The sequence below is a fragment of the Tauraco erythrolophus genome, chromosome 13 (assembly GCF_009769465.1).
Source record: "Tauraco erythrolophus isolate bTauEry1 chromosome 13, bTauEry1.pri, whole genome shotgun sequence".
In the NCBI taxonomy this organism is placed as follows: domain Eukaryota; kingdom Metazoa; phylum Chordata; class Aves; order Musophagiformes; family Musophagidae; genus Tauraco; species Tauraco erythrolophus.
The window spans coordinates 9,969,757-9,995,929 of record NC_141477.1 but is presented as its reverse complement, the minus strand read 5'-3'; the positions used below and the strand labels follow the sequence as shown (position 1 = coordinate 9,995,929).

The following is a 26,173-nucleotide window of genomic DNA, read 5'->3' as shown; positions in this document are numbered from 1 at the left end:
ACGAGGTGCTGCGTGTGAGATTTCGGGTATTTGGTGTGACCCTGTGTGCTAAGGTGCTGGTGTACCCTATGGGATCTGCCTGCCATGTAAAGAACATTTAAAAGGACTGGAGAGTGGTGTGGGAGGAGAGGATGTGCCCATCTGCCTTCTGCTAACACCACAGTGTTTGATCTGGAGGTGGTGGCATTGGAGGTAATTGAGCTTTTCCCTGCGGTGGGCACATCTGACATCAGTGCTGCTAACAGGCAGCTGGCCGGACAGCAGCACTGCCTGCTTGGCTCAGTCTAACCTCTCCCGGCAGGTCTGTTCCCATCAGAGGGGTGTGGACCTCCCTGGACAGGGTGCTGAGCTGGGGTGGCCTGTGCTGTGCATGACCAGTGCACTCAGTCGCTGTGGCATCTGCCCATCTCCTGGGAATCTGTAATCTGTTGGCTTTTTGTGGTAATGGATTAAAAATGCCAAGAATGACAAGCAAGTCCTGTCTGGCCCCCTTGAAAGGATTATATCCTGCGTGCTCCTCTAACAGCTTGTGTTTCACGTCTGGGTTTTGTGGGTTAATGCTTGGGCTACTCAAAGCTAATTCTGTCATGTTGCCTCTGTGCTTTGGGGCAATGTGCATGTTCCTAGGGTCAAATTGGCTCCTTCTGCAACATCCAGACCGCCCCCGTGGGGCGCAGCAGCCTATGTGCTACTGATATTTGGGAATCAATATGGAAGAAATAAAATAATTATTGGTTTGACATGCATCTGAGGATGTGGGGAGCAGGACAACTGTCTGAAATGGGAAGCTCTGGTTAGGACTGCTGCCGATTGCTCGTGTCAATCCATATGGGCCATATGCTTCTAACCAGTCTCCTTGTCTCATTTCCTTCTCTGAAATGCTTACAGCTGTTTTTCCTGCCTCTTCAGTAGGTTTTTTGTTCCTGTAAAAAGAGTGACAGCTCACAGATGCTTCTGGGAGTCCCCACTGCATAGCTGGGAAGAGAGACTATTACTGTCATCTTCAAGAGAAGATAAGGTGTAATGTCTCTGCAGGAAGCCTAATTTCTGATGTTTTGAAGTAAGCTTTTTTCTTTCTTTCTTTTTAAAGCTGAAAATAGAGTTTGCTGTCTCATTCACTGTTCCGCCATCACATGCTACCCTTAGTGATAGAAGTGAGAGAGTAGGTAGTTGGTGCTGTCACGTACAGGTGGAACAAGGAAGAAGTGATATTGGTCATGAACGTATTATCTAGTGTTAAAAGGCATTCAGTGTCCAGTTTTGCTGCTATGCTTATGAAGTCTGGCTTGAACTTCACAGTGTTGCTTAGGTGTTGGCTTTTTTCTTAAGAAGTCCATGACCAAAACAATAACAGTGCTTGAGGTTCATTGTTGCTGGTCTTCCACTTAGCCCAGTGTACTGTCCCTTCTGTTCTGGCCTTTTTGTATTCTGTCAAGAGAAGTAATTGCAGACTTCTGCAGTGGGGTTAATAATCCAGCCCTGGCCAGGTGAAGAAGGAGCTCTAGAGATGTTGATGCCTATGTGAGTGTTTTGCAGTTGATGGATGGATGTTCAAGGGGCATCAGAAAACAGTGAGAGAAGCTATATGTACCCTCTTTTAGACAAATGACCTGTGTACCTCAGGGAAGGTGGGGTTAATATAGCAAAGTAAATGGCTATGTTGAGTTGGCTTGAATGCCAAGTTGAGAAAATGGCTGTAACAAATAAAACCTTATGGTATGTTTACGTAGGAAGTCTGTGTGATCTTGGATTTATGTAGGTGCTGAGAGCAAACAAAACGTCTTTGCTCTTAGTGGGTTGGTTGCCTGTTTGCCATAAACCCTAAATAAGCAAATCTCCTCTTATTTTCCAGTCCTCAGGTCACTTTGGTGGCTCTGCTTTACCTTTTTTGCAGTCCCAACATCGCAAAAAACAAGGTGTCCCAACAGCTGTTGAATGGGTGTTTCAGATAGGAAACCTTCTTGTTATAGGATCCTAGTGGTATGTTCATGGCTGGTGACTGTTTTCCTGCCTTGTCCTCCCAAGGGTCTCACGGCTGTGCAAGGAGCCACAGGTTGGCTCTTCCTCCTGTACAAAATATACTGGGGCTGTACTCTTTTCAACCCATGTTCTAAATAATACTTTATAAACTGATGTAGGAAATGGAAAATAAAGTAATCCTGATTTGTGTTCTTTTAGAGCCCTGTTCTTTAGACCAAAATACACAGGATAAGTCTGGCCCTTCCCTCTATTCACTTTTCATAGCCTCCTTTGTTTTTAATTTATATATCTTTTTATTCTAAATTCCTCCCATGCCCAAAATAGAACAGACATCAGCCTGCAAGTGAAGGTTGCCAGACATTGGTCTTGTCGATTATAGTGGCTTCTTGGCCTGGTTGGAGACTGAACCCCACCCTACGTAGGCATAGATTAAAAATAACCTTTCTTTTCAGCAGGCTGAAAACTGTACACAGCAGGTTCATATGTTGTTTTCTGGGGCACTGGCAGCCATGGGAAGCCCCTCAGCTGTAAAATACCTCAGAAAATCAGTTTGCTGCTAATGCATCTGAAAGTGCTAAGGTGTCAGGGAGGTGTACAGCCAAGTGTCTGACTGTCAGCCATGTGGTTGCTGTAGATATTGAGTAAAGTTTTAGCCATGCTTCTTGCAGGACCTGAAAGAGCTGAAAAGTGTAGACCACAGCCCCTGGTCCGTCCTTGTTAGTGGAGAGAGTTGGCTGGATGGGATGAAGAAATGAATGGATGCCATATTGCTGAGCCTCAGGGTCAGGAAGCAGCCAAAGCCATTTCTGATTCTTTATATGCCTATCTTGGCCTTGGCAGTCGTTAAGAAAACACTGGCAGAAGCTCTTATGCTTCATTACCTGTGATGGTAATGCCTTAGTGTGATAGCAAGGTGTGTCATGAGTGGCAGGAGGACCCCGAGGCTCTGCTCTCTGCGGGCAGTGTTTGGGAGTGGAAGAGGTTCCTGGATGGGGAGGTGCTTTCATGAAGGAAGGTCCAGCAGATGCACAGGTCACAAGCTCTAGGAAGGAAGGACAGAGCACTGGCCAGCTGAAAATGGAGGCAAGTGCTTCCTACAACTGCTTTACTCCCTGACTGTGTGAGCTCGGCAGGGAGTTGGGTGAGAAAGGGCATGTGTGCTGCTCCAATGGTTGGAGGCCATGCATTCAAGGGGAGACAGGAATCCTGGCCTAAAACCAGCCTTTTATCTTCTTGCCTTCACGCTGACCAGCGTTTTGAAGCCCAGCAAGAACAACAGCAACTTTCTGGGGCTGCACTAGGCATTAGGCTGTTGGTTTAAGTATGTCCCAGCTCAAGTGCTACGGGGAGAAGTGTGAGGGCAGGAGGCTGCTCTTGCCCCACAGCTTCTCTGTCCACAGCTGAGCTGCACAATCCTCTCTCCTCTCATAAAACAGAAAAAAAACATTAAGGGCAGGAGATGGGCCAGTATCTGGTGTGGTGATCTCGTCCCTCGCTGCCTATTGGAAAAGCCAAGCCTCAAAACCAAGACTTCTCAGGTGAGTCTGAGTGGTTAGCCATGGAGTAGCAGAAGGGAAGAGTCGAGTGTCTCCTTCCTCTGGGCATCTGTTCTCTGCCTCGTGAACCTCAACTGTTGACTTCTTGTGGTGTTTAATTTGTTTTCCACTGTCTTTGGCCATGCTTGTGTGAAGCAGCAAGTCGTTCTGCAGGGCGGTAGCAGATGCCAGCTACTTGCAGGCTCCTGCCCGCTCCACGGCGGGAGGCAGCATGTGGCTCATCCGGGATGCTGAAGCAGGAGGTGCTGCCTAGCAATTGAAATTCCGGCTTAGCCATAAGCCTCTACGGTTGTTTAGGGCAAGGATGGGAATAAACGAGCAAGGGAGTGCGATGGGAGGAGGGCAGGGAGGCTCTGCCTGTTTGCTGGCTGGTTATGGCTACCGTGCTCTGTGGGCCTGGAATGGTTTACGTGACCTTGTTGATCAAACGTCTCTCCGAAATGCCTTTCTCTCTTCAGTTTTTGTAGACTGTGCCTTGGCCTTTTCTGTTTCTGGTCCTTCTATTCTAGACTAGACTGTAAAAAACCTTAAAAATGTGAAATATTATCTCTCAAAAACTTTTGTAAACAGTCATGAAACTGGCTGTTGAAGGACACTGGAAGGATTTTGTTTTTCCCAAGGCCTGTGGATGAGCCTTCAGCCTTTGTCACACTCGATTGCGTGTTTTTACTTTAGCCATGAGTTAAGGGGCTATTTATTCATTCATATCTCAAATTCTTAAAGTGGAAAAACTGACTCCTGGAGTTATGTCTTTACTACAGACTTTTTTTTTTTTTGCTAGAGGAAGCTGAATTTTTGTTGAAAAAAATGCTACCTAGGCTGCTTTTTAAAATTGTATAAATACAGGAACTTAAACAAGGCAGTGTGAGCTGTGGCCTACTGCAGGGTCAGGTCAAGGCACGGAAAGACCTGCAAAACTCCAATTTTGGGGAAAAAGCATAAAGAAGAACATCTGATACCCTGGGAGATGAGACAGGCTGAATAACGTCAGAAGTGCTGCTGTCCCGTATCAGTGTTTCCAGTGTCAGGTGCTGAACGAAGCTGTGGCTCAGGGTGATGCTGTGTTCTGCAGGAGGTGTCAGTGACCGCTGGTGCAGCAGCCGGAGAGGGCTTAGCTCCGGCAGGCAGCAGGTAATCCTGCCCCTGACCTGGGTCTCCTTAGTTGAGCTCCTGCCTGTGTTTTGTTTGCTAGAACTGCTTCTGTGGCCTTGGCTCCAGATGATGGGGAGACTGTCTTGCTAGGGAAAAAAACCCAAATTAATTGCAGAGCTCTAGGGATACCCTCTTGGATTCCTTCTGAAACTGTTGTTTCTCATTGAGGTGGTGGGAAATGAAGCTTAAGAAAAATCCGCTTTGTTCTCCCATGCTTTTTTTCTGAAGATCGATATGAAAGGTATTTTGATACTAGAACAGGAAGGCATGTGATTCTGCTCTCAGTTTATATACATGGGACTGATTTTTTGCCAATATGTTAGGGATTAAATAGGGCTCTCCAGAGCTGAATGCACCAGACGTTTAAAATGCAGGTTAAAGACTTTGGATAACAGAAGCTTGTACCCTCTCTGGGTTAGAGGGAAGGTAGTGTGCAGCTGGTGAAAAAAAGTTGCACGGTCACTATGTGCAGTTTACCTGTTCTTTCCTGCCTGTTGCGTTGGAATCTGAAAACTATAGCTAAAGTTCTGCTTTTCTATGTGCTCTTTCTCTCAAAGTATCTTTGCAGCTTGGCGTTGCAAGAGCTGACTGGGTGAGTGAGGTGTGATCCTGCCTCTGCATGCTACAATACCACACTTTGCATTGTTAGTGCCAGAAACAGTGGCTACGAGTGATGTGGGTTGTGTCAATGAAGAGTGGAGAGATGAGCATTTTTGCAAGAGAACATCCCACCTCTGATGTACTCCTTAGCTTCCAAGGGAAGCTGGTGCACTTTGGGTTACAATGTTCGTAGCAATGTGTCTCTTCCTAGATTTGATCAGGTTTTGGGTGTTTTAATGTTTGCATTGGTCTTTGCCTCAGTGATGTTGCTAGTGTGTAAGTACACTCCCAGCTTTGGCTGCAGAAGCCCATGGTGCCAGAGGCTTCTGCTTGGTGGGCTGGGCTCAAAATAACCAGGGAGGGGGACTGCTCATCTGCTTCCACTGTCTCTCCAGTGCTACAAAGTGGAAGTGTGTCTCACTCTACTTTCACAAACAGTAGGACTGAACTTGCTGCCTTTGACTCTGTCCTGCTGGGAAGGCCATGGATGGTGGATGAGGTCTCGTGCACTTTCACAGTTTCTGTCCCCGTTTTTCTGGGAGTGCTCAGCACAGCCCCTCCAGGCAGGCGAAACTGCTGGGCGAGCACCAGAGTTCTAAGCATGTCCAGAACAGCATTAACCAAGCGGAAACTTGAATTCAAGCTGCCTGTCCCTGTAATTGGCATTCACGTTTTGTGAAGCAGTGCTTCAGCTGGGTCGCTTGCTAAACAACGTCTGAAAGATCATAAATCCTGGGTTCTTGTTTACGTCGCGATCGCAATCTTGTGATCCTTCCTGCTAATCAGGCGGGAAGGGTCTGTGGAGTGTTGTTTGGGTTTGGAGCAGGGCTGTGGTTTTGAGATTCCAGGGTGCTGAGTCTCGTCCCAGGGACAGGCTTGGATGCTTTCCTGCCTTGGAGCCTCTGCAGCAGGACGCTAATAATCAGGCTGATACTCAGCCTGTTGCTGTTTTCCTTGGGTTAAAACAATGTTTGCTTTCTGCTATAACTGCTGAGCAGCTGCAGTGCTGTGGTGATACATACATATATGTATATATTCCACTATAAATCCTGTAGTTAAACATTTCCTTGACCCAGCATAGAACAAGGTACTTGTCTCCAGCTGGTGACAGAAATAAAGTTCCAAAGCAATATTGCAATTAAGTTTTTTGTCTTCCTGAATTCTGCACAAAATGTTTTGCCTCCAAGAATGGATTGTGAGGACTTTATTTTAGGGAATACATAGGGTGTAGGTGTATGTAAAGTTATCCTGTCATCATTGGTATTGTGCAGAAAAGCAGGGAGAAGTTTGGCCCCTGCTTTTAGGAACTGTTTCTGACATAGCAACACTTTGAAGGAGGTCAATAGAGAACAAATGGAGGTACTTTTACAAATGCATTCATGTTTCTGAGTGCTCCTGGAAGTAATGAGCAAGTTTATGAATCCTCACTTAGGTAGAATTCACCTTTCTGTAAGGAGAGAGGAGAAACTCGGTCTTCTGAAAACTGAAAATATTTTGACAAAGTGGCCTTAATGTCTGACCTAAGCTTTAGCCTGTTCCTTTCTGCACTGTTTGGCTGAGGTTGGGACTAAGCTTTCCTTGGGGACACGAATGGGAGGTTCCAGTGCAATCCTGCCCCTGCCCTTCTGTTGCCCACCCCTTTGTAATGCTCTTGTTGATCTAATTTCCAGCTGGGCTTTTGCCACTGTTTTATACAAACCAAATGCTCAAGCAAAGGCGGCATAGTCAGACTTCTTGTTGAAAACTTGAAGAACTTACATTGCGTCTGCCCAGCTAAGAAGCTTCTGGAAGTTACTGTAGCTCTCCTGGTTAAGGTGGTGCCATTCAGTTAGATCCTTCGCTAATGGCAAGACCTTTTATGCCTCGCTCCCTGCCTCTCCCTTCTCTAAGGGGTATATATCCTTTTTCTGGGTTATACAGGGTTGTTTTAGTCAGCCCCTTTGCTCCCTGTCTTCTGAAGGCCATGAAATGGAGTAGGATGCTGCCCTGTACTAATGGCCTTGAAACCCCCTGTTGTGCAAGAGCCTTTAGAACCAGTACTGGTCAATAGTTCACTTGAGCGATTGAGGCTTTGTGCGTTGGGTCGATATCAACTTGGCACATAGAAAGGTATTACACTTTCTTTTAGTGTGTTGGCTTTTCACGTCTAACACTTGTAGTTAATATTCTTGATCAGCATTTGGACTGCTTTGGTGTAATCCATGTTGTACCTTGTGGTATTATTGCACCCAGCTATAGATCTTCCCCTCCTACCTAAGCTGCAAAGTTGCATCATGCCTTCTATCAAATAGCATGCCTTGCTTAGTCTTGGCTTTATGTAGGATCTGTAGATGTATATTTTTTTTAATTTCTTATTTTTTAATTGGGAAGGAGGTTGGGGTTTTTCTTAATACTAATTCATAAAGCATTAAACTCAGCAGCAGGAGCAGACTTGAAAGTATAAGAAATCTGCAGTCAAAACAAAGACTATCTTCACAGCATAAAGATCAATCTGTGACTAGTAGCTGGTTTTTATGGGCCAGAAGAAGTGAGACAGCTTAATAATTAACAGTGTAATGAGCTGTATAGAGAAGATTGCGTTCTAGGGGAGCTGAAGGCTGTGGGTGACAACTTGCAGTGTATGTGTGAGTGGTAATCCAGCTCTACCTCACCTTTCTACACATCTAAAAAGAATGCAGTAGTCATGGGAGCCCCTGAAGTTAGCCTCTCCAGCATGTCCATCCTGCAGAATATTTTCTGTTGGGGTCTGAGACAGAAGGAGCAGTTGGGGAGGAAGCCAACAAACGCAGGCACGAGCTAAATCGCGGGAAAAGCTTCAAGGTCCCTTGAGATGACATTCTGGACTAGTTCAACACAGCTGAATTTGTAGGCCCACTTGCACAACATGATGAGCCACGTGCCCAAATCTTCTATCTCCAGCATCTGGCGGGACATCCAGATGGGATACCAGTGACTCCTTAAAGATCCTCTTAGGCTGGGCTGGGCATATGGGCTGCTGCCCAGGTTGGACCGTGACTGTACCAGCTTTGCCTTGGCTGTCCAGCACCCACACCTTTCTGATAGTGGGAGGTCACTGCAGATGAGTTCCGTGGGGCTGAAGAGCCACCCAGTGGCAGCCTCCCACAGCCTCCCCACCAGCCAGGAGCAGTTTGCAGCAGAGTGATCTGGACAGTGGTCAACAGTTGGCCACGTGTCTATTTTCTGGTTGGAGCAGGCTGTGACCACAGTGGTATAACCTCTTCTTGCGTAGAGGTGGAATATATTAAGCAGTCCCTGACCTCTGGTTCTATATAATTGCCAGTGTTGCTACAGTCCACGGATTTATTTTTTGAGCCACATCCTTTTTGCTGTTGTAATCTTATTTTGAAGATTACACCAATTTTATTAGTAATCTAATAGGCTGCTTGTGTAAGCAAGTCACTGGTGGTGCTTGGCATTGGAGATAGCTCGTTTTTTAAGTCAAAATGAGGTACAGTGCTTGGATTTGGTAACAGTATTTACGTTTTAGTATTTGGAAAGCGAGTCTTCTCAGGGGAAAACTCTGGCTCAAGTAACTGAAAACTTTGTAGAGCTGTTGCTGCTGCTCAGGCTACAGGTTATTTCTTATTGACAGAAAGTGAAAAGGCTTATGACAGACTTGTATGAAAATATGAACCTCTTGTGAACAAATCTGTACTCCTGTCATTCGTATGGTGGCACAATCTGCAGTTAAGATTCTTTTGGGGTGTCTTAAAACTTTTTTTTGTGCATGTCAAAAGACCTTAATACAAAGAACTACATTCCTATTAAATTGCAGCTTTGCGAATTAATCTGAAGTTTATTCCATGAGGATGCAGTCCACAGGAATGCTCTATATTTCTCACTTATAAATTTGTCTAAACTGGATGTTGCCAGAAAATGGATAAGAACAACTTCCCTGTTCAAACCTTGGGCAAACAGTCACTTGTGTTCCGAATAGCACGATTCCAGTATAAAGCACTATTTCCCTGAGTAGTGACTTAAGGTGGATAGTCCTCTAGAGGGTCTTCTCGAGGTAAGCAGAGGATTGCCTAAGCCATGTCAAGGACTAGCTTGGGTGATGAACAGACCTGGCAGCTGAGGTGAAAGATGGAAAAGTATGTTTGTGTCTGCAAGACCCTCCTACCAGACCTAGTGCCACCTTTTTTCCAGTGGTCTGGTCAGTCATGTGGCTGAGCTGGCCTAACTGGGGTGCCAAGCAAGGGTGGTCCCTCTCTGCTCTGCCCCTCCTTCCCTGTGCTGATGTCCATTTGATCCCACAGCGATCTGGGATGGGGGGACTGAAATGCTGAGGAGGAGGAGAGAAGGCAGGGTGGTCTTTGGATGGCAGTCTGCAGGGGGATCTGCCCTACTTGGGTACAGTGTGTCCAGGTCAGTTCCTCTTGCTTGCTTCAGTCTTCATCAGCCTTCGCCTCATGCCATTGTAATCACATAGGCGCAAGGTGGACTCCATGGTGGGTTAGGTGGAGCTGCAAAACTGGCTTAAAAATATTCTCAGCTCTAAGTTCCTTCCAGCGGCCTCTGGTTTGGCTCAAAGACAACGTAGCAGAAAGGATGAGAAAGCGCTTCAGAACTGGTGGTGCCTGCTCAGGCCTGAGACCTGCCTGTGGGACTGACCGGAGCAAACCCCAATGGTACTGCAGAACCCTGCAGCATCTTCAGCACTGGCGTCTGCCCTGGGAAGCGCGGCAGATCTGGCAACTGCTTTTTCAGTCAAAGTGCAGAAAGAGTTCCCCGGTCATCTTTGGTTTCTCTCTCCCTTTGCAAAAAAAACCCCACCCAACTTTGGACTCCCCATTGCCTGTGATCTCAAGGGAATAACTTGTTCTTTTTTTTTTTTTTTTTTTTTCCACGTATCCCCTCTCCACACCCACCTTTTGTGTCTTTTGAATTTAATAAAGTGAGTGACTCAGTACTAAATATAAAGCCTGCTTCCGGCATCATCTGCTTGTGGCTCATTTCCTGGAGCTGACATCAGTGGAGCCTCCAATTTCCTTATGAAATAGCAAGACATGAGATATCCTTTGCACAGTGTTCTGGGCATACTAGCTGACTTCTTTGGTGACTGCATGGCTCCCTGCTTTAAGCTGAGAATAACTAGTCATTTAATTGCTAAGCTGAGCGCTGTTGAAGCACAGGGTAAATCGGGTGAGTCCTCGGATCTGTTTTGCACTGCAACATCGTACTCCAGTTTGCAAGTGTTTTTTAAATAAAGACTTTCAGTCTCTACTGCATATGTAAGGTTTTTATTAAATAAGCATGAGCTTGACTAATGTCTTGTTTTCTTCCTGATGACAGGCTCACTGGAAGAGCAGCTCAGGAAGCTTTTAGGAGTGAAATGTAGCAAAGAGAGATCTTTTTTTCTTCAAAAAGACTGATAAATTGAGGATTTAAGGTCAAATGCTTGCTCCTTGATTGTCAAATCCTTCCATAGCTGTTTACGTTGATGGAATGTACTCTGCAGTTGGTCGTGATTGAAAGTGAAAGCAAGAAGCACATAAAACCTTGATTTGTATTAAAAAGCACAGGGGAGAGTGCTTCTATCCACCTGTGCATAATTTCATTAAAATCTGTATCTTAAAAAGAGAATGTGGACAGAACTGGAAGCGGAGAGTGTCTTGCACATGGTAAATGGTCACTGATCCCAGTCCAAAATGGGATGGTGGCTGGCCGTTCAGCTTTGCTCTCTAAAGCCCTGGCTCATTAAGAACAGTGCTTTCTTTCAGATGGAGTAGACTATTTAGGTTACCTGGTTTCTCTTCCAGCTAGTTACTCTTTTGGCCCTGTTATCTCTTTTTTTTTTATTTTTTCTTTTTTTTTTTTAAAGGAAGGGGGATGCTCATGAAAATGCTTCATAGGCAGCACCAGAGCAGGCAGGGCCAGGCAGAGACAGGAGGTTAGCTACCTTTGCTGCTCTCAGAAGTCCACTGAGGTCCACTGATGCTTTGCTGGCTCTGAGATCTCCTGGGGCTGGTGTGGCCTCGCCTGTCGCTCTGGCCATGGGAGTTACTCTAGCATGGGGATGCTGGAGGGGGCCAGCATACCCTATGCCCCCTTGGCTGGATGACAGCAGAGCTGGCTATGTCCCAGCAAACAGCTTTTTTAGGCAGGAGCTAGAGGTGCCTTCAGGAAAAACCCTTCCGAGAAATCACTAGGGCTGGTGTATGATGGCCAGGGACTTATGCATCACCATGCGTTTCCTTAGTTGTCTTGTACAGCTTCTGATATTAGCATGGCATCTCCTGGCATTGCTAACTAGGGGTGGAAAAGACTACTGGAGTGGGTAGGAAAGCCTGTTGTCCAGGAGCAGGTGTTTGTCCTCTCCTGAGTGGTGGGACTCGTGGGGGAGAGCAGTGGGGCTGCACAGCTCACTGTAGCCGAGGGCCAGTGTGTTGGATGTGCTCCCTTCCTCCCCTAGAGCTTTGCCAGGAAGTCTGTTCCTGAGGGCTAGTGGTGAGAGGACAGGGACAAAGTGACTCAGGGATTTACCTTCTCTGCTCTGTCCTCACCTGGAAGGCAGCGGCTGCGGGCAGGAGCCGGTGCTGAGTCACCTCTGGAGGGCAAACGCGTTTACTGGCCTCCCAGTGAAACTTGGCAGCCGGAGCTGGGGAGGAGATGCGTCCTTGCGCAACGATGTGCTGGAGGGATCCTGTTGGAGCTTGTCTCGACCCGGACTGGGTAACCCAGGGGGTCGTAGAGGTTTCATGATTCCCTTGGGCTAAATTCAGGTGAAATGACACCAAACGATTGACTAAATGTTGCTTCTGTCACAAATAAAACATGAACCTGGAAGGTGTGGTGGTGGGCCGCGTAGTGGCGGGTGGCGTGGGTTCTACTGAAGCATTTGTAAGAAGGAAAGAAAAGAGAAAAACGGGGAGAGAAAATAAGAGAGAGAGGAGAGGTCACCACCCCCGGATCCCGCCATGACAAGGACGGACCGGACACTCCTCTGCCGGCGGCCGCGCACGTGGCTCTTTGAAGTCGTGCCGTGTCGTGTCTCGTCCCCGCCCTCGGTCGCGCCGCTCACGCCCCTGTTATGTAATTCGATCCTTTGCGCTGGAGCCCGTTGGGGCGGTGGTCGTGAACCCCTTCCTCAAATGACCCCTGTATCCCCTCTGGTCATAGGCGGTACGTGGCTCCGCCCGGCACCCCAGAGCGCGGGGCTGCGCCCTCCCTCCATCCTCCGTGCTCCCTCCCTGCATCCTCCCTGCGCCCTTCTTGGGCTCTCCCTGCGCCCTCCCTCCATCCTCCCTGCGCCCTCCCTGCACCCCGTGGCAGCGGCCGCTCCCCCGCCGCGTGTGCCGCTCCGCAGTGTGTGAGACTTTATCTCCTTCAGCCTCTCCCAGTGCTGCGGCTCTTCCTTGTGCCTAAACCTTGGTCCTGGTGCTCCGTGCAGGGGAGCGGCCGAGTCACCAGAGCGCAGTAACTCCTGGGCACCTCGGCTGTCTCGTGCTTCCCTAAAAGGCTTTCTTAAAGAGGGAGGAAGAGGAATATACACTGTCATACTGGCTTGACTGCAAAACTTTGTATTTTGGAAGAGTGTGGGGAGCGGTGTGTGACCAGCCATGCTGGAGGAAGTGGGCTGGGAGTGCCCTGGGAGCTGTGTGTCCGCTGCCTGCCAATCACCACACCCCGGCACAGCGAGTCTCGGAGTATGACGTGGAGATGAGTGGTGCTGGCACTGCCAAAGTGCTATTTTAAGGTTTGAGCGTAATTGCAGGTTGTGCCGACGGGACTGGATTTCGAGTATTCGGAGAGGAGAGTGCTCTTAAAGCTGTGGAAAAACTGGCTATTGCTGATGCTTTGGAAATGCGGAAGATAGGTGTTTCACGTGTGCTGTGTGTGCGTCGGTTAAACTTCTCATGATGGAGCCACTGAGGATCTGTGCTGGCTGATGACAGTGGGTGGCAGTGCCCTTTCTCTTCCCAGCAGAGGGAACAGTAGGAGCTGTTAGCCCTGTAGGATGCATTACGCTTACCTGGACAAAGAAGAGTGAGTAAGAGGATGTTTGAAGACCCACAGGCTGGTGTGTCTGCCTCTGCAGTGTGAATCTGCCACCTGCATGCACGCTTGCAGGTGCTGCTCTTCTGTCCCAGCAACATGGATGTCAGACACAAGGAGAAGAGGTTTTTCTTTTCTCTCCCAAAAGCAGATATTGCTCCTGCAATCGCGTTGCCGTAGATAGAAGTTGCAGCCTAGTTTGGGAGCTGGGCTTTGGCACACTCTCCCCCAGACCCATCAAGGCCCAAAGCCTCAGCACTTTCTAAAACTTGCAGGATGAATTTGTACCATGCGATGCGTTCACATATAGAGAACAGTGGAGGGACTAAACTTTCTGAAATAAGTTTGCCCCAAGACTTTGTGGGCTGGATGCAGTCGCTGGTTTGGATCAGAGCAGCCAGATGGGCTCCTTGCACCCAGGGGCTGATGCAATGCTGAAGCAGGTTGCTAATGCAAGTCGGAGCAGAGTCAAAGCTGTTCTCCTCTAAACCCTGTCTGATGCGCAGGCAGCCCGGTCCTGGTGAAGTGCAAAAGTTTTGCAAGCCAGCTTCTTTGCAACTTAAAAAAGTTGCAGCTGCAGTGGCATAAAACCCTCTATTTTGGTTTCCATTACATTCACCATCCTGAGGAAGCTGGCAGGTTGTGGGTTTGTTTTTGTTTTTTGTTTGTTTGTTTGCTTGTTTTTCTAAACCTCTTTTGAAACTTCACAGCTGGAAGCTAAATTTTCAGGTGATACCCAAGAAATGGGAAGAAGCAATGATTCACTTTCCTGGCTGATGTCATTTTTAAAAAGAAACAAAAAGACAATGACCTTATCGGTAGAGTATTTTTAATTTTTAGAACAGTCACAGGTTCTTCAAATTCTTCACTAATTCAAAGATTGTGTTTATTAGTAACTGACATCCTTTCCTTTTAGCTATGGGAGGGCTCAAACGTTATGGACTTAACAGGAATATAGATTTCTGCAATAGATGATTATAGTTTGGAAACCTCACTTAACCTTTTTGGTGATTGATTCTGCTCCTGTTCATTGCCTCAGCAACAACATAGTACATGATGCTTCTGTTGTGTGTCTTCCTGGTTGATAGTAGATGTCTGTCCATGGTTCCTCTAGAGCAGACAGGAATTAATTGTTGAGGTAATGCAATATACTACAGTATGGATGAGCTCTGAACTCTGTTTTTACCACCTGTTCAGACCACTTTTTTTTTTTTTTTTTTCCTTTGAGGAACAGTGAGATGAAATAGCAGGCAGAATCCTCCTTCAGTGTGGACTAAGGCTGAACAGGTCTGGATCATCAGTACTCACTTCTTGAGCTTCTGGTGGTTTTAAAGACATCCATACAATAAGTACATAAACCAAAATATAAGCTCCATGTCACTGTTTGGCTGGACAAGCTGAGAGCTAACAATGGAAAATGCATTTAATGTAAAACATTAGAAGAGTTTTGGGGTTTTTTTTAAACAAAAAAAAATAGATTGCTTATCCAAAATCTTTATATCTTACTGCCTCCTATTCCAAAGTGCAAAGCAATACAAGAACAGAAGCTAGTTTTTGGGGGAGGATCCCCCCCATCCATGCTCCGTGTGTATGTGATGCTTCGAGCCGCCTGTCCCTTACCCGTTCTAATGCATCTTTCTGCGACATGACCGCATCCCTTCTGTGGCTCTCGGGAAGCGACCTCCCATTTGCTGGGCGGGGATGGTGGGAGGAATGCTGGCTCTCCAGATCCCTGCCGTGGGCGTGGGAGACGCTTCAGCGCTCCGGCGGGGCGAGGGACCGATTTGCCTTCCCTGAGAGAGGAGGAAAGGTAAGGGTGTCTCCTGTGCGGGCTGACGTTAGGATGCTGCTCACGCTGCTGCTCGGGGTTCTGGCTGGCTGCGTGGATGCAAGCACATGCCACAGATTGCCCTGCAAAGACTTGTTTTGCTTTTATTTTCTCTGCAAAATAGCTAGTGATTCCTAATGCTGTAGTAGATAAAGGAAAATAGCTCTAGGCAAGAGTGCAGAGCTTGATTTTAGGTTTTAATATGTTTCAAATTTGGAATTTATCTGTGCACCTGACTGAGCAGCGCATGCAAACAGAGCAGCAGCAAGTGCTGCAACTGACTTTGCATCACCAAGTATGTAATTTTTCAAGTGAGGGCTGAGGATGTGCCTTCCCAGAAATCTCAGTCTGGGGCACATCTTGCCCTGTCTCAGTCTGCAGCAGGCTTTTAGAAAGCAGAACTGCTTAAACTTGCATGTTAAAAGTGATAAATATTTAAACCTTTGCCGTGCAGAAATTATGAGCAGCTCTGAGTACATTTGGGAAATGACTGTAGGCTGTGGTGGCTACCTAACTTTTGGGGGTCTTTCACCTGGAGAGGCTGGGCTCTGAGCGCTGCTTTGCTATTCCGGTGGAAATGGGTTGTGGCATCGCAACCTGGCAGGAGTTTGTTTCCAAACTGAGGAGTTTATCTTGCTTGCTGTGTTTTCTGGTGAAGGCTGGCTATAGTTGATCCTGGAAGCCAGTGTAGACCCTCTCTAAATGCTTTAGCAGTTGCTACTGGCTAAACCACTTATAATAACAAGAACTTTTAAGTATTGGACTGAAATGCTGGATTTTTTGTGACAACAAACTTAGACTTAACATGTCTGAAAACCTGTAGAACACATCTAGTGTAGCTTCTTCATGTCCTGATTTTGTTATACTGAATGTGTTGCCCTGAGGTTTTGCTTAGTTATATTTTACTCATACACTGCATTTATTCTGGAAAACATCTGGCTGTAAAGAGTGATTTCCACAGCTGGAGGACTCACACTCTCCTGAAATTTGGAGTAGTGATAGGTTGCCTGCTGTTTACAAGGCAACATCTCTTTAACCATTAGGTCTGTCCTAGGGGAATCGGGCACTGGCTGAGCTGTTAAACTGAGGGAGGAGGAAGAGGAGGTAAAGCAGCTTGAAGGGACTCAAGGAGAAGTTAGAGCTTGGCTCTAGAAGTGCTGGATGCATCTTGGAGATCCTGCCTGGCCTCGAAACCTACTAATTAGGATTCATTTTGCAGAGATTATTAATGCTTGTCCAAAATCAGGAGCCATGGAGTAGAGCTTGCCTGATCCTGGACTGACGACTTCTACCTTTTGCTCCCTATCACTCCACCCTGTAGCAAGTTAAACTATAGAGAAGTGTGGGGAACACCCTGCTGTCAGAGTAAACGTGATCTCACTCTCATGGCAGCCTCCTGGGAGGCAAAGACAGCAGCTGTCCTGCTTTTCTAGCCGTTTCACATTAATCTTTTGAGATGAATGTTTCTGCTTTTGTTAAGGGTAGATAAGATCTGTACCATCTTCCCTATAAATAATAAGTATTCAATTTACAGTTTTTTTTTCTGCTTCCAAAGGCTGCTAGGACAGCTATGCAGTGACACAGATTTATTACAGTCTAGTGTTGCTTCCTTGCTCTGAATCAAATTATTTTGACTTCTTTCCCCTTTTTCCCAAGTGCTTTCTAAACAAGATTACAGGCAACAGGGGAAAGATGGAAAAAGGTTTTTCTTCTTCTTCTATCAGTAGCTCTTTCTGGTAAGAGATCAGTTACTGGAATTCCTGTTTTTTGAGAGACTTTTCAGACATAATTCCAATGCTTAGAGTATGGTTTGTAGTTTCTAGGGTTTTCTTGTTAAAGAAAACATTCATTGACACGCTCCTCTGGATGTTTATCGTCTGGGCAGCAGTCTTCAGGCTGCCAGAATTTCAGCCCTGGCTGTGCCATTTCAGGACAGCTCTGTCTATCTTCAAACTGATAAAAACAGTCTGCAGAATTGCTCAACCGCAGCTGTACCTTCTAAAAGGTTGCATGAAACCCACCTTCTCAAAATTAATTGCTGAAACTCCCTATTGTCCAGCTTGCCAGGGATCGGCACCGTCACGCTGAGCGTTTGGCTTGCAGGAGCTTGTTTGCTGGCATTGAATAGCAGTGACTGTACTGTGATTTAATTTAGGGATCAGGTTGATTTCCCCTGCCTGGGCGAGAGGGAAGTTTAACAGACTGAGTAACACTTCTTGCTTGATCATGGCATGTTGAATATGAGTTGCTTTACCTGCCAAGCAAAGGCGCTGCCTGAGAGCGGAGGCTGGAGGTGCTGGGTGCATGGAGCTGGGTCTGGGCTGTGTGACCTCGGCTCCTTTCAGCCTTTGAAGGGCTTTATCCAGCTGCCGGGAGCCAGGACACAGACTGAGGTCTGCAGCTCACCCTCATAAGGAACTGGGCTCCTTTTGGGCTGCATATTGGGAAATGGAGAGACACATGCGTAAAGTATGTTGAGGGTAACCTGCAGGTCTCAGCAAGCAGGTCCCAGATGCTTCTGGGGAAGGAAATCAGCACTGATTCAGCCTTGTGATCCTCATCCCTCCTTGCTTATGCAGATGAGGGGCCCATTGGCTTTCACACCATTGCTCTGAGAGTCCCATCATGAAATGAGGGATGCCTTCTGCCAAGTTTTGCGATGGGTGGTAAGAGGTGGGTCCTTTTCTGGAAGTCATTTATGGTTAAAAAACAGAATAAGCAGAAGGAAGTGTTTAATGCTGCTCTCGATTTGGGGAACTAGGCAAGAATAAGAATTACTCTCAGCATAAGAATTTCCTGAGAAGCTAGCATGATTTTTCTGTGCCTGAGCCAGGAATTTAAATTTAGTCTTCTGAGTCTCAGTCCATTAGCTTACATCTGCCCCCTGCCCCCCCACTCTCCACCCTTTTTACCTTCTTGCTCTTAGGTTTAAATTATCTCTGAACGTTACTTGCTTTTGCAAGTTCCAGGCAGGATGCATGTTCAGCTCTTCCTTTCCTGAGAGGTCTTGAAAGGATCACCTGTTTTATGTTGTACTAATTAGATAATTGGGAATATTGCTGTTCTTTTTCAACTGATGTGAACAAACTATTGAAATTCAAAAGTGAGTTAAATCAACCTAGTGGGTTATGACTTCAAATGTGCTCTAATCCTGGAATAGTTAACTCTGCTAAAACCAGAGGTGTGCCAAAACACAACGTTTAGGAGAAGTATTTGGCAAAGAGGCTTTTAAGGGCTGATTCATTAGTGCCTTGAGCAGTATTTTAGCTGGTTTCTACTATGCCCTGCACATAGTAAGTACTCAGGTGATAGAGTTGGAGCAGTGAGGCAGTCGGTACACAGAGCTGCGGGTCTGCAGCGTGATGGGTGCGTGGGTGCAGCTGCAACGTCTCACAGGCAGCTGCTCTCTTCCTTGAAAGTCAGCACTGCCCTTGCTTTCGCTGTCCATCCAGTCCGCTTGGCCCTTGTGTTCCATGTCAGGAGCCTTCAGAGAAAAGTGTATGTCTGCAGGAAGCTTTCAGTATTTCTCCTTTCCATTTGAGTCCTAACCCAGTTTCATGTTTCTGTTGGTTCGGGCTCCTTGTAGTAAATGCTGGATTGTGAGAGTAAGCAAGCATCCATCTACTCTACTCCAGGATTGCATGCCCTTAACATGTGTCAGAGGCAGCTCTGGCTCATAGTCCTCAGGGATGGATGGGAATGTGTTGAGGGGACTGCATTGAGGACTGGAAAGCTGTTTTTTCCACTTCCATGTGCAGCTGGAGTGGGGGCATTTGTGTTACTCTGACTTCTGCTCCTCTCCAGCCTTTGGGCAATTGGATATCACGTGGCTGAGCATCCTCAGCTGCTTGCTATCTTTCTATTTTCTGTATCTACAAGACAGAGGGATTTGTGTACTCAGATCCCTACCAATTTCTGTGTCATAACCCCAGCTTTCAGTATTTTGCATGCTACCCTGAAGGACGCGGCTTTCCTGGGCTTTTAGCAAGGGGCTGATTCCTATTTGATGCTGTGAGTGGATTTGATGCCAATTTGGGGTTTTCTGTGGGTATTGGGTACAACACAGTTCTGGGTCAAGGTGCTGAATGTGCTGCTGCTGCACCCCAGAAAGCCTGCTTGAACCTGCGGGGAGTCAGAGACATGTGAATTGGCTGATAAGTTAGCACTTGTTTTTAATAAAGATTGGAGATGATTGAAGCTGATGAATCTGATTCTATCTAGAAGGGCGAGAAACCATTTTGACCAGCATGCAAAAAGTGAAGGATCAGATTGTCCAGCCTGTCCATGGATTTTGGGGCAGCAGTTAATCTAAGCAGAAGGCATAGGAAAACTTATTTGCTGCAGTTGTCCCTGTGCCATTGGAGTGACCCTGCTGCTGTGCAGCCCAGGTCCCTGCTGGGCACCTTCCCCGGCATTGCTCAGAAGAATCTCTGCCATCATTCTACCCAGGCCTAGCTAGGAGAAATTGGGTTTTTAACCTGAACCTGCTGGAGGAACGTGGAGGTCCAGAGGTGGATACTCCATAGAGACACGTCTCCAAATCCGGAGAGCGCCACTGGCAGGCCAAGTGCAGTGACTCCAGCATGTGTCTCTGCATCTGATGGATTTGACAGATTTTCTTCCCCCGCAGCAGCGCTGTGTTGTATAACAACAGGAGCAAAGTCTCACAGCCTGCTCCCAGGTGAAAATAAGCATACTAGGGAGCCTGTCTCTCCCAGAACAACAGTTTCAGGGATTTGAAAGAATGTGGAGCAAAACTCACTAATGGGACTTTTGCTGACTTAGCGGTGCTTCAAAAACAGCAGCTGGAGGTGATCTCTGTATGGGATTGGGAAGAAGTGAGATGTGAGGTGGCTGTGCTGTGGGAATTGCTGTCTACGGTCCTGTGTCCTTTCGCTGCAATGCAGCAAGTGGCTGTATAACAGCTGGTAGGCTACACAACCAGCATGCACCAGTCAAAGTGTTACTCTCTGTGTACTGGGTGTAAAGGCAGTAGCTTGAGGAAGCTGGAGAATTGGGAGGTAGTCAATTCAAACAGCAGGATAAGTTTAGAGAATTCAGTATTAAAATTGAATTTCTGTGTAGTTGTACCTTGGCCTGTTGAGGTGAGTTGTTTTGTGCTGTGCATGGACAAGGATACTGGATTGATAATGAAATAAAGCTGGGTTTGGGTGGTGGCTTTGCAGATGTTGCAGCCCAGTGCTGTTCGATAGTTAAGGCGTTGCAGACTTTGAGAGCAGATCTATAGCTTCATTGGTGTTGAGCCCAGTGTGCGTGGGGCTGGGAAAGCTTGGTTGAAGGGAAGAGCCACAGATGAGAGATGCAGCTACTCGGCCAAGTGTGGCACTGCAAAGAAATACCTGCTGAAAGCTTTGCGTGCCCCTTTCCTCCCGAGGCAGGGGAAACAGCCAACTGAGTTGATAGGAACACTTCTGTGTTTTGCGTGCTTGAGTACCACATTCATGCAAAAGGCAGCAGCCAAGTAATTTCTGGGGAACGGTGGTTTGTAGCAGCGTCATGCTGTTGGCAAGGTGTTAGACACCACAGTCATGCAGTCTCTGCAGATGGGGTAGCATCTCTGAATCACTGCTCTTATCAGGATAACACCTATCGTCATGTGGAAAGTCATGTGGAAAGTGTGGCGAAGGTCTGGTTTCAGCTTGTGCCTCTGACCAGTGACTGTCTGGAAGGTAATTGCCAAATAAAAGTTTACGTGCTTCCAGCAGCCCGGTGTTTGCTCATAACCACACCTGGCAAGTGGGTGCTGTCTTGGAGGAATTTGTAGAACAAAACATTGTTTGAAACACACAAACTGATTATGAGCAGGAGAGGATGGATTGCATGATAGGTTTCCATTTACAGTGCATCAATCCCTAAACTTCCCTGTCTCCCCTAAAGCAGTAGTAAGTATTTATCTTGGAGGACTCATCAGACCAAGTCTGTGCACCGCAAACTTTCACTTCCTGCTGTTGCTGTCAAGTTTGAAGATGTTTGTAAAACCCCAAAGGTTTTGCTTGGACTGGAACAGAGGAAAGAGCCAGCAGAACTCCTGGGTGTGCCCAATGATACGGGTGTGTGGAGTGGTGTATGTGTGCCCTCTCCTACTTGCAAGCATTTCCAAATGCAGCATGAGCCTAGGGCTGGCCAGTGCCCGTGGAGGAGGGTTCCTGTAGTGTCAGGAGCTCCCTGCAGCATTCTTTGCAGCAACCCAATTACCTGGGAGGGGATGCAAAGAAAACTCAGGCTTTCAGCCCTCACCAGTGACTGACTTCGCTCACTGCTTTGCCCTGAGCAGAGTGGCTGCCCTGGGCTGGCACAGCAGCCCCGGAGCTTGCACAGCCATGACGAGATGGGCACGATGCTGCTGGTCCTGTGGAGGGGGTCTGTGTGTCAGTCGGGGAGAGCCCCTTGCAGCAGAGGGCTAGAAAGGACTTTGTGGTGACCAGGATTCACACATCTTGCAACAGGAGGCGGGGGGTGGGGAGGAGGGGGTTTGGTTGGTGAGTGGGGCAAGAGAAGCAGGGGAGTGAGGATGGCCCCCTCATTCTCTGATGTGGCTCTTGGCAGGGCCCAGCCTTACCTGCAAAACAGGGAGGAAGAGGATGAGGTGAGCCACAGGAAGCCTGGGGGCTGGATCCTACGTCAGCTGAATCACCAGGATTCCCTCCAAATTAGCTCCAAATTAACAAGGTGGCTGCGTCAGCGCCGTGTGCTGCAAGCCCAGGAGCTCTGGCACTTGCCATGGCTTGTGGTGGGGCTGAGTGCCCAGCTGTCCAGCTCGTTATTCCTAAAGCAAGACTGGTATGTGCTGGGTTAGTGGCCAGAGACACTTTAATGTCTCTGTGTTTGCCCACCTGAGTAAACAAATTGATGCTGTTAATCAATCAGTTGTAGAGATATTAAAATAGGGCAGGTCTGGGAGGGACGGAGCAGCTTGGTTTTCAAGCTAATGCAGAGCTGCTAAAAAAGCAAATTCTTCCATTTGGATCAGCAGCAAATTCCAGCTCTGTTTCTGTTGGAAGTGTTCAAGTGGCTGTCAGGAAATATTCGGTTGGCATGTGCTTTCAAAATTGAATTAATCCTCCAGCTTTCAAGGAGATGTGCAAATGCCTGAATGCTCCTTTCCTGCCCCAATGTTTTCCACCAATCCTCTGTGCAGGATGCAGCTCCCAGGGCTTCTCCTCTTGGGGAAGAGTCTTGGGGACTTTTTCTCTGGGCTTGAGTGGTTTTAAGTTGCTGTTTGAGCAGTTGATCCACCCAAATGTCCGGGTTAGCTTCTGGCACTTGTGCTGGAAGTGTGGGGTGCAGCAGCGGAGGCATCTCTGCAGTGATGGTCCCCACTGCAGGTGACTTACAGCTGTTAAAACACACGGGCTGGGGTGGCTTTCTGTGACCTGCCCGTGTTGCAGTTCTGTCTGGAGAGCAAATAAACTAAACCCGATTCAGTGACTGCAGTGTGTTTAGAAGCTACAAAACTTGTTTGCACAGAAACTTGATACAGCCCCTCTCTGGGAAGGGAGTTGGTACTCGAAAACCTGAGATGCCCTTAGAGCAGCTCTGATGTGCAGCACAACGTGAAGCCTTCGGAGGACAAAAACGGGCTGCACCCTCTGCCAGCCACTCTTCTGCAAAGCTGCTTTTGTGCGTCTGTGCATTATGGAGCTGCCTTTGCTTTTTCTTCTGTGGGGTGAGGGATGAAGGCAGGAGCAAAAGGGATCTGGAGCAGGAGTTCCTTCCTTACACACTGTTTATGTGTGCGTTGACCAACAGCCTGTCACCAGGGTGTAAAATGGGTGTGGGATCACTAGTAAATACTTGTATCTCCTCTTTTCCCCTCCTTCTCTCTTCCACCCTCTGAAATGGGTCTTTAAATGTTTGTCTCTGTCATTGCATGCCCTGGCAGAGACTTTGCTCATGGTAGAAGTGGATGTGCCATGGTGAGGCGTGAGCAGCATGGTGCTGCGTCCCCACGGGGCTTCCAGTGGGGCAGCTGATGTGCCATCCCTACGCCAGTGTGACAAAAAGGGCTTTCTATGTCCATGAAGACAAAGCCTCTTGTTTAAAAATGCATTTGAATGGAAAACACGACTCTCTATGCCCTCGACTCAGCTATTAAAAACAAACAAAAAACCCACACACGCAACAAAAAAACTGAGAAGCTCCCCTGCCCCCCAGCCCAGTGTGACAGTGCTGGTGTAATCCCTCTCCATTGCAGAAAACCTTTGTGAAATTGCTTTGGGAGCTTAGCAGTCTCTGTTAACTTCTAACTTTGTGGCCCACTAACCTTGTCATATACTGTTTTGTTGTAACACACTTTCCCCTTCCCTGATGGCTATAACAAGGTCAGGTATCTGCTTTTTCTCTGTTGATTCAAATTTTCCCTCTCTCCTCTCAAGCAGAGAAACAGAGAAGGAAGGAGCGATATGAAAACTGAGAGGTAAACCTGTTTTATAGACTTACTGACTGAGCTGAACACTATTGAGGCTGGAAGGGAAAACTTTTTTTTAAGTGAAGACCCACACAAACAACTGCAGGGCATATCCAATGGTGATATTTCCCTGATAAAGTCAAACAGCAGCTTTTTTTTTTTTTGAAAGCTCTTGGCTTATGGTGGTGTTGCCTGCTTGTTCTTGTGTTGAAGATGTTAGAGATAGTCAGCAGCAAATTAAATTCCAATGAAGTGGTTAGATAATGATGCTTTTGGAAATCCCTTTTTAAGGGAAATCCTCATGGTTTGAAAATGAATTCATGCAAATGAGGATTAGGAAGAAGGTAGAACTTATGAAGGAAGATTGGCTGAATTGTTAGCCTCTAGCTCAGCCTCTCCTGCGTAGCCAAAACTGTCTCTGTCCCCGATAGTGTTCCCCATGTGTTTCTGCCAGTTATGAAATCCAGCTCCTGTAGCATGCACTAAGCCTGCTTGGAGCTGACTTTCTTGCTGAGCAACTCCTTTATCCCCTGGAAATAACAGCCAGGTTTTGGTGGGGCTGGGGCACCCGTGGGAGTGCTGCTGGGAGGGGGCACAGGGATGGGTCCTGGTCTGGCAGACTGGGCATCCAGCAATATGGGCAGTGCTGTACACAGCATTCCTGCATCTCACAAGGACCTGCACGGTAGCATTTTCTTGGTCAACTAGCCTAACCTGTAATCTGTAAAACCGTATAAAAAATTTGTTATGGTCCTTTTTTTTTTTTTTTCTTTCCTTCTCTCTGTCAGTCAGATGCAGCTTTGCTGCAATTCTTCCCCTTGCCCCATTCTTGCAGTACGAGCCCAGGGATGAAGTTGACTGTCTTGCTGTTGGTGACTTTTACTGACTGTTAAACATCTATCGTGTCTGCTGGCAGCTCCGCAGACACTGGGAGGTGGGGGGTGATGTGCTTTCCTTCATGTGTCTTCAGTGATGCAACTTTTTGTTGACTTTCTTTGCTGCTAGCACCTGTCTGAGCTGCGTTCCCAGGCTGCCACACCTGTCCGTTGCTCTCGTCTCTAACGACTTCATTCTTTCCAGACTGAATTGAGTGTTGCAGAAAATGAGTATTTACAGCTACAGGCAAACTTGTGTTCTTAAGCTAACAAGTGCTTGTGAAGGCAGCTGGGAGCCTCAGACAAAAGAGGCTTGCTGATCAGAGCGCAGGCATTTGTGTAACTGAGCCTCTGCTCACCCGATCGGGATCCTGCCTTCTGACAGTGTAAACCTGAATTCACCCCGCATCCTTTTGCTTACAGAGGAGGAGGCGACTGTGTCTGTTCCCGTAGGCAGAGGAGGAACCTTTTATTTCTCAACTTAACAGCGATTGTAGCTAAAAAAGTGGGAGCTGGAAAATCTTGGGATGCAAATCTTGTTTGAAGTTGTGCTGAGCCTGCCCAGATCCCAGTTTTTAAAGACCCTGAGCTAGAGCTGGCATGTGTGCTAGAATGTGCTTGTCCGTGCCTACCTTCTTGTTCGTGCACAGGGATTGCCCTGTTGGCATTGTTCCATCAATCGCTGATGTCTCTTGGCCGCGTTGGCCAAAGTGCCAACAGGGCATCTGATGCTGCTGTCACGAATGTCGTGGGAAGGGGATGTGGGCAGATCACTGGCCTATTTCTATCCTTATGGTGATACCTCCTGTCCAGGCTGGCTGGGTGGCATCTAATCCATGCTTGGAAAGGAGTATTATAGCAGATGGGTCTAGGAACTGTATGCCTCGTCCTCTCTGTTTCTTAAGCACCAAGCAGTTCTGATCAAAGTGGTGTTTCTGTGTACTCACGGTTTGAGCGTGGCTGATGCCTGCTGTTCTACCCTTGCTTGTGGTGCTCCTGCCGTGCCATGCTCGGGAGGGTGGAGGGGGTCAGTGGCAGTGCAAACAGCCTGTTACTTACATGGCTTATTGAGAGACCAACTCTGGGGAAATAGGTAGGTGTTTATTCAAACAGTTTTCTTGTAGAAAAGCAGACTGTTTCCTTTTTGCAAACAATATCAGGTGTACTGCTTTGTGCAAAAAGAGTACTGTTCAGAATCTTTATTATTTGGATTTGGTAGCTCTGTGCCCTCGGGGGATAGACAGGCAGGCAGAGTGTTCAGTATCTCTTGTATTAATATTTTAACTCTGGATTCTGATTTTGTTCAAAGTAATGGAAAATCCCTGGAGATGTGAGTTTTTCTGATCTGCAGAACATGCTGGTAGCAAGTGCCTTAATGTGTGCAGAACAGCATAGCCCATAAAATAAATACACAGAGCTAAATATTAACAAGGCTAATGGGATTTTTGACTTGTTAAGGAGCGCATTTCCAATCTGAGTTTCACACATCTGTTTTCTTAGTGGAAAGATAAATGTGCCTTTGAGAGCTGTAGTGACCTTGATACTGATTGTTGCTACACTTCTGTTCAAAACCGCATGCATTTGAATGAAGCCTGGTTTCACACATTGTCGTTTTTCTCTCTTTAGGTACTCCCTAAATTCATGAGATGGCCAACACCACGCAAATCTCCAAAGATGAGCTGGAGGAACTCAAGGAGGCCTTTGCCAAAGTTGGTAAGTCACAGTGAGGAGGGCG

General features: G+C 47.2%; 1 protein-coding gene across 2 annotated transcripts in view; it reads left to right on the top strand.

Moving 5' to 3' along the window:
* Positions 1-1,041: 1,041 nt before the first annotated feature.
* Positions 1,042-26,173, top strand: part of PLS3 (plastin 3) — a 46,889-nt gene continuing 21,757 nt past the window's right edge. The window contains exons 1-2 of one of the 2 annotated variants that reach the window (XM_009981070.2): positions 1,042-1,060; positions 26,065-26,151. In XM_009981070.2, coding sequence (XP_009979372.1) covers positions 26,085-26,151 — 67 coding nt within the window. In that variant the 5' untranslated portion in view covers positions 1,042-1,060; positions 26,065-26,084. Of the gene's footprint in view, positions 1,061-26,064; positions 26,152-26,173 lie in introns of those variants that run through there. The other variant, XM_086619956.1, reaches the window with a different exon arrangement.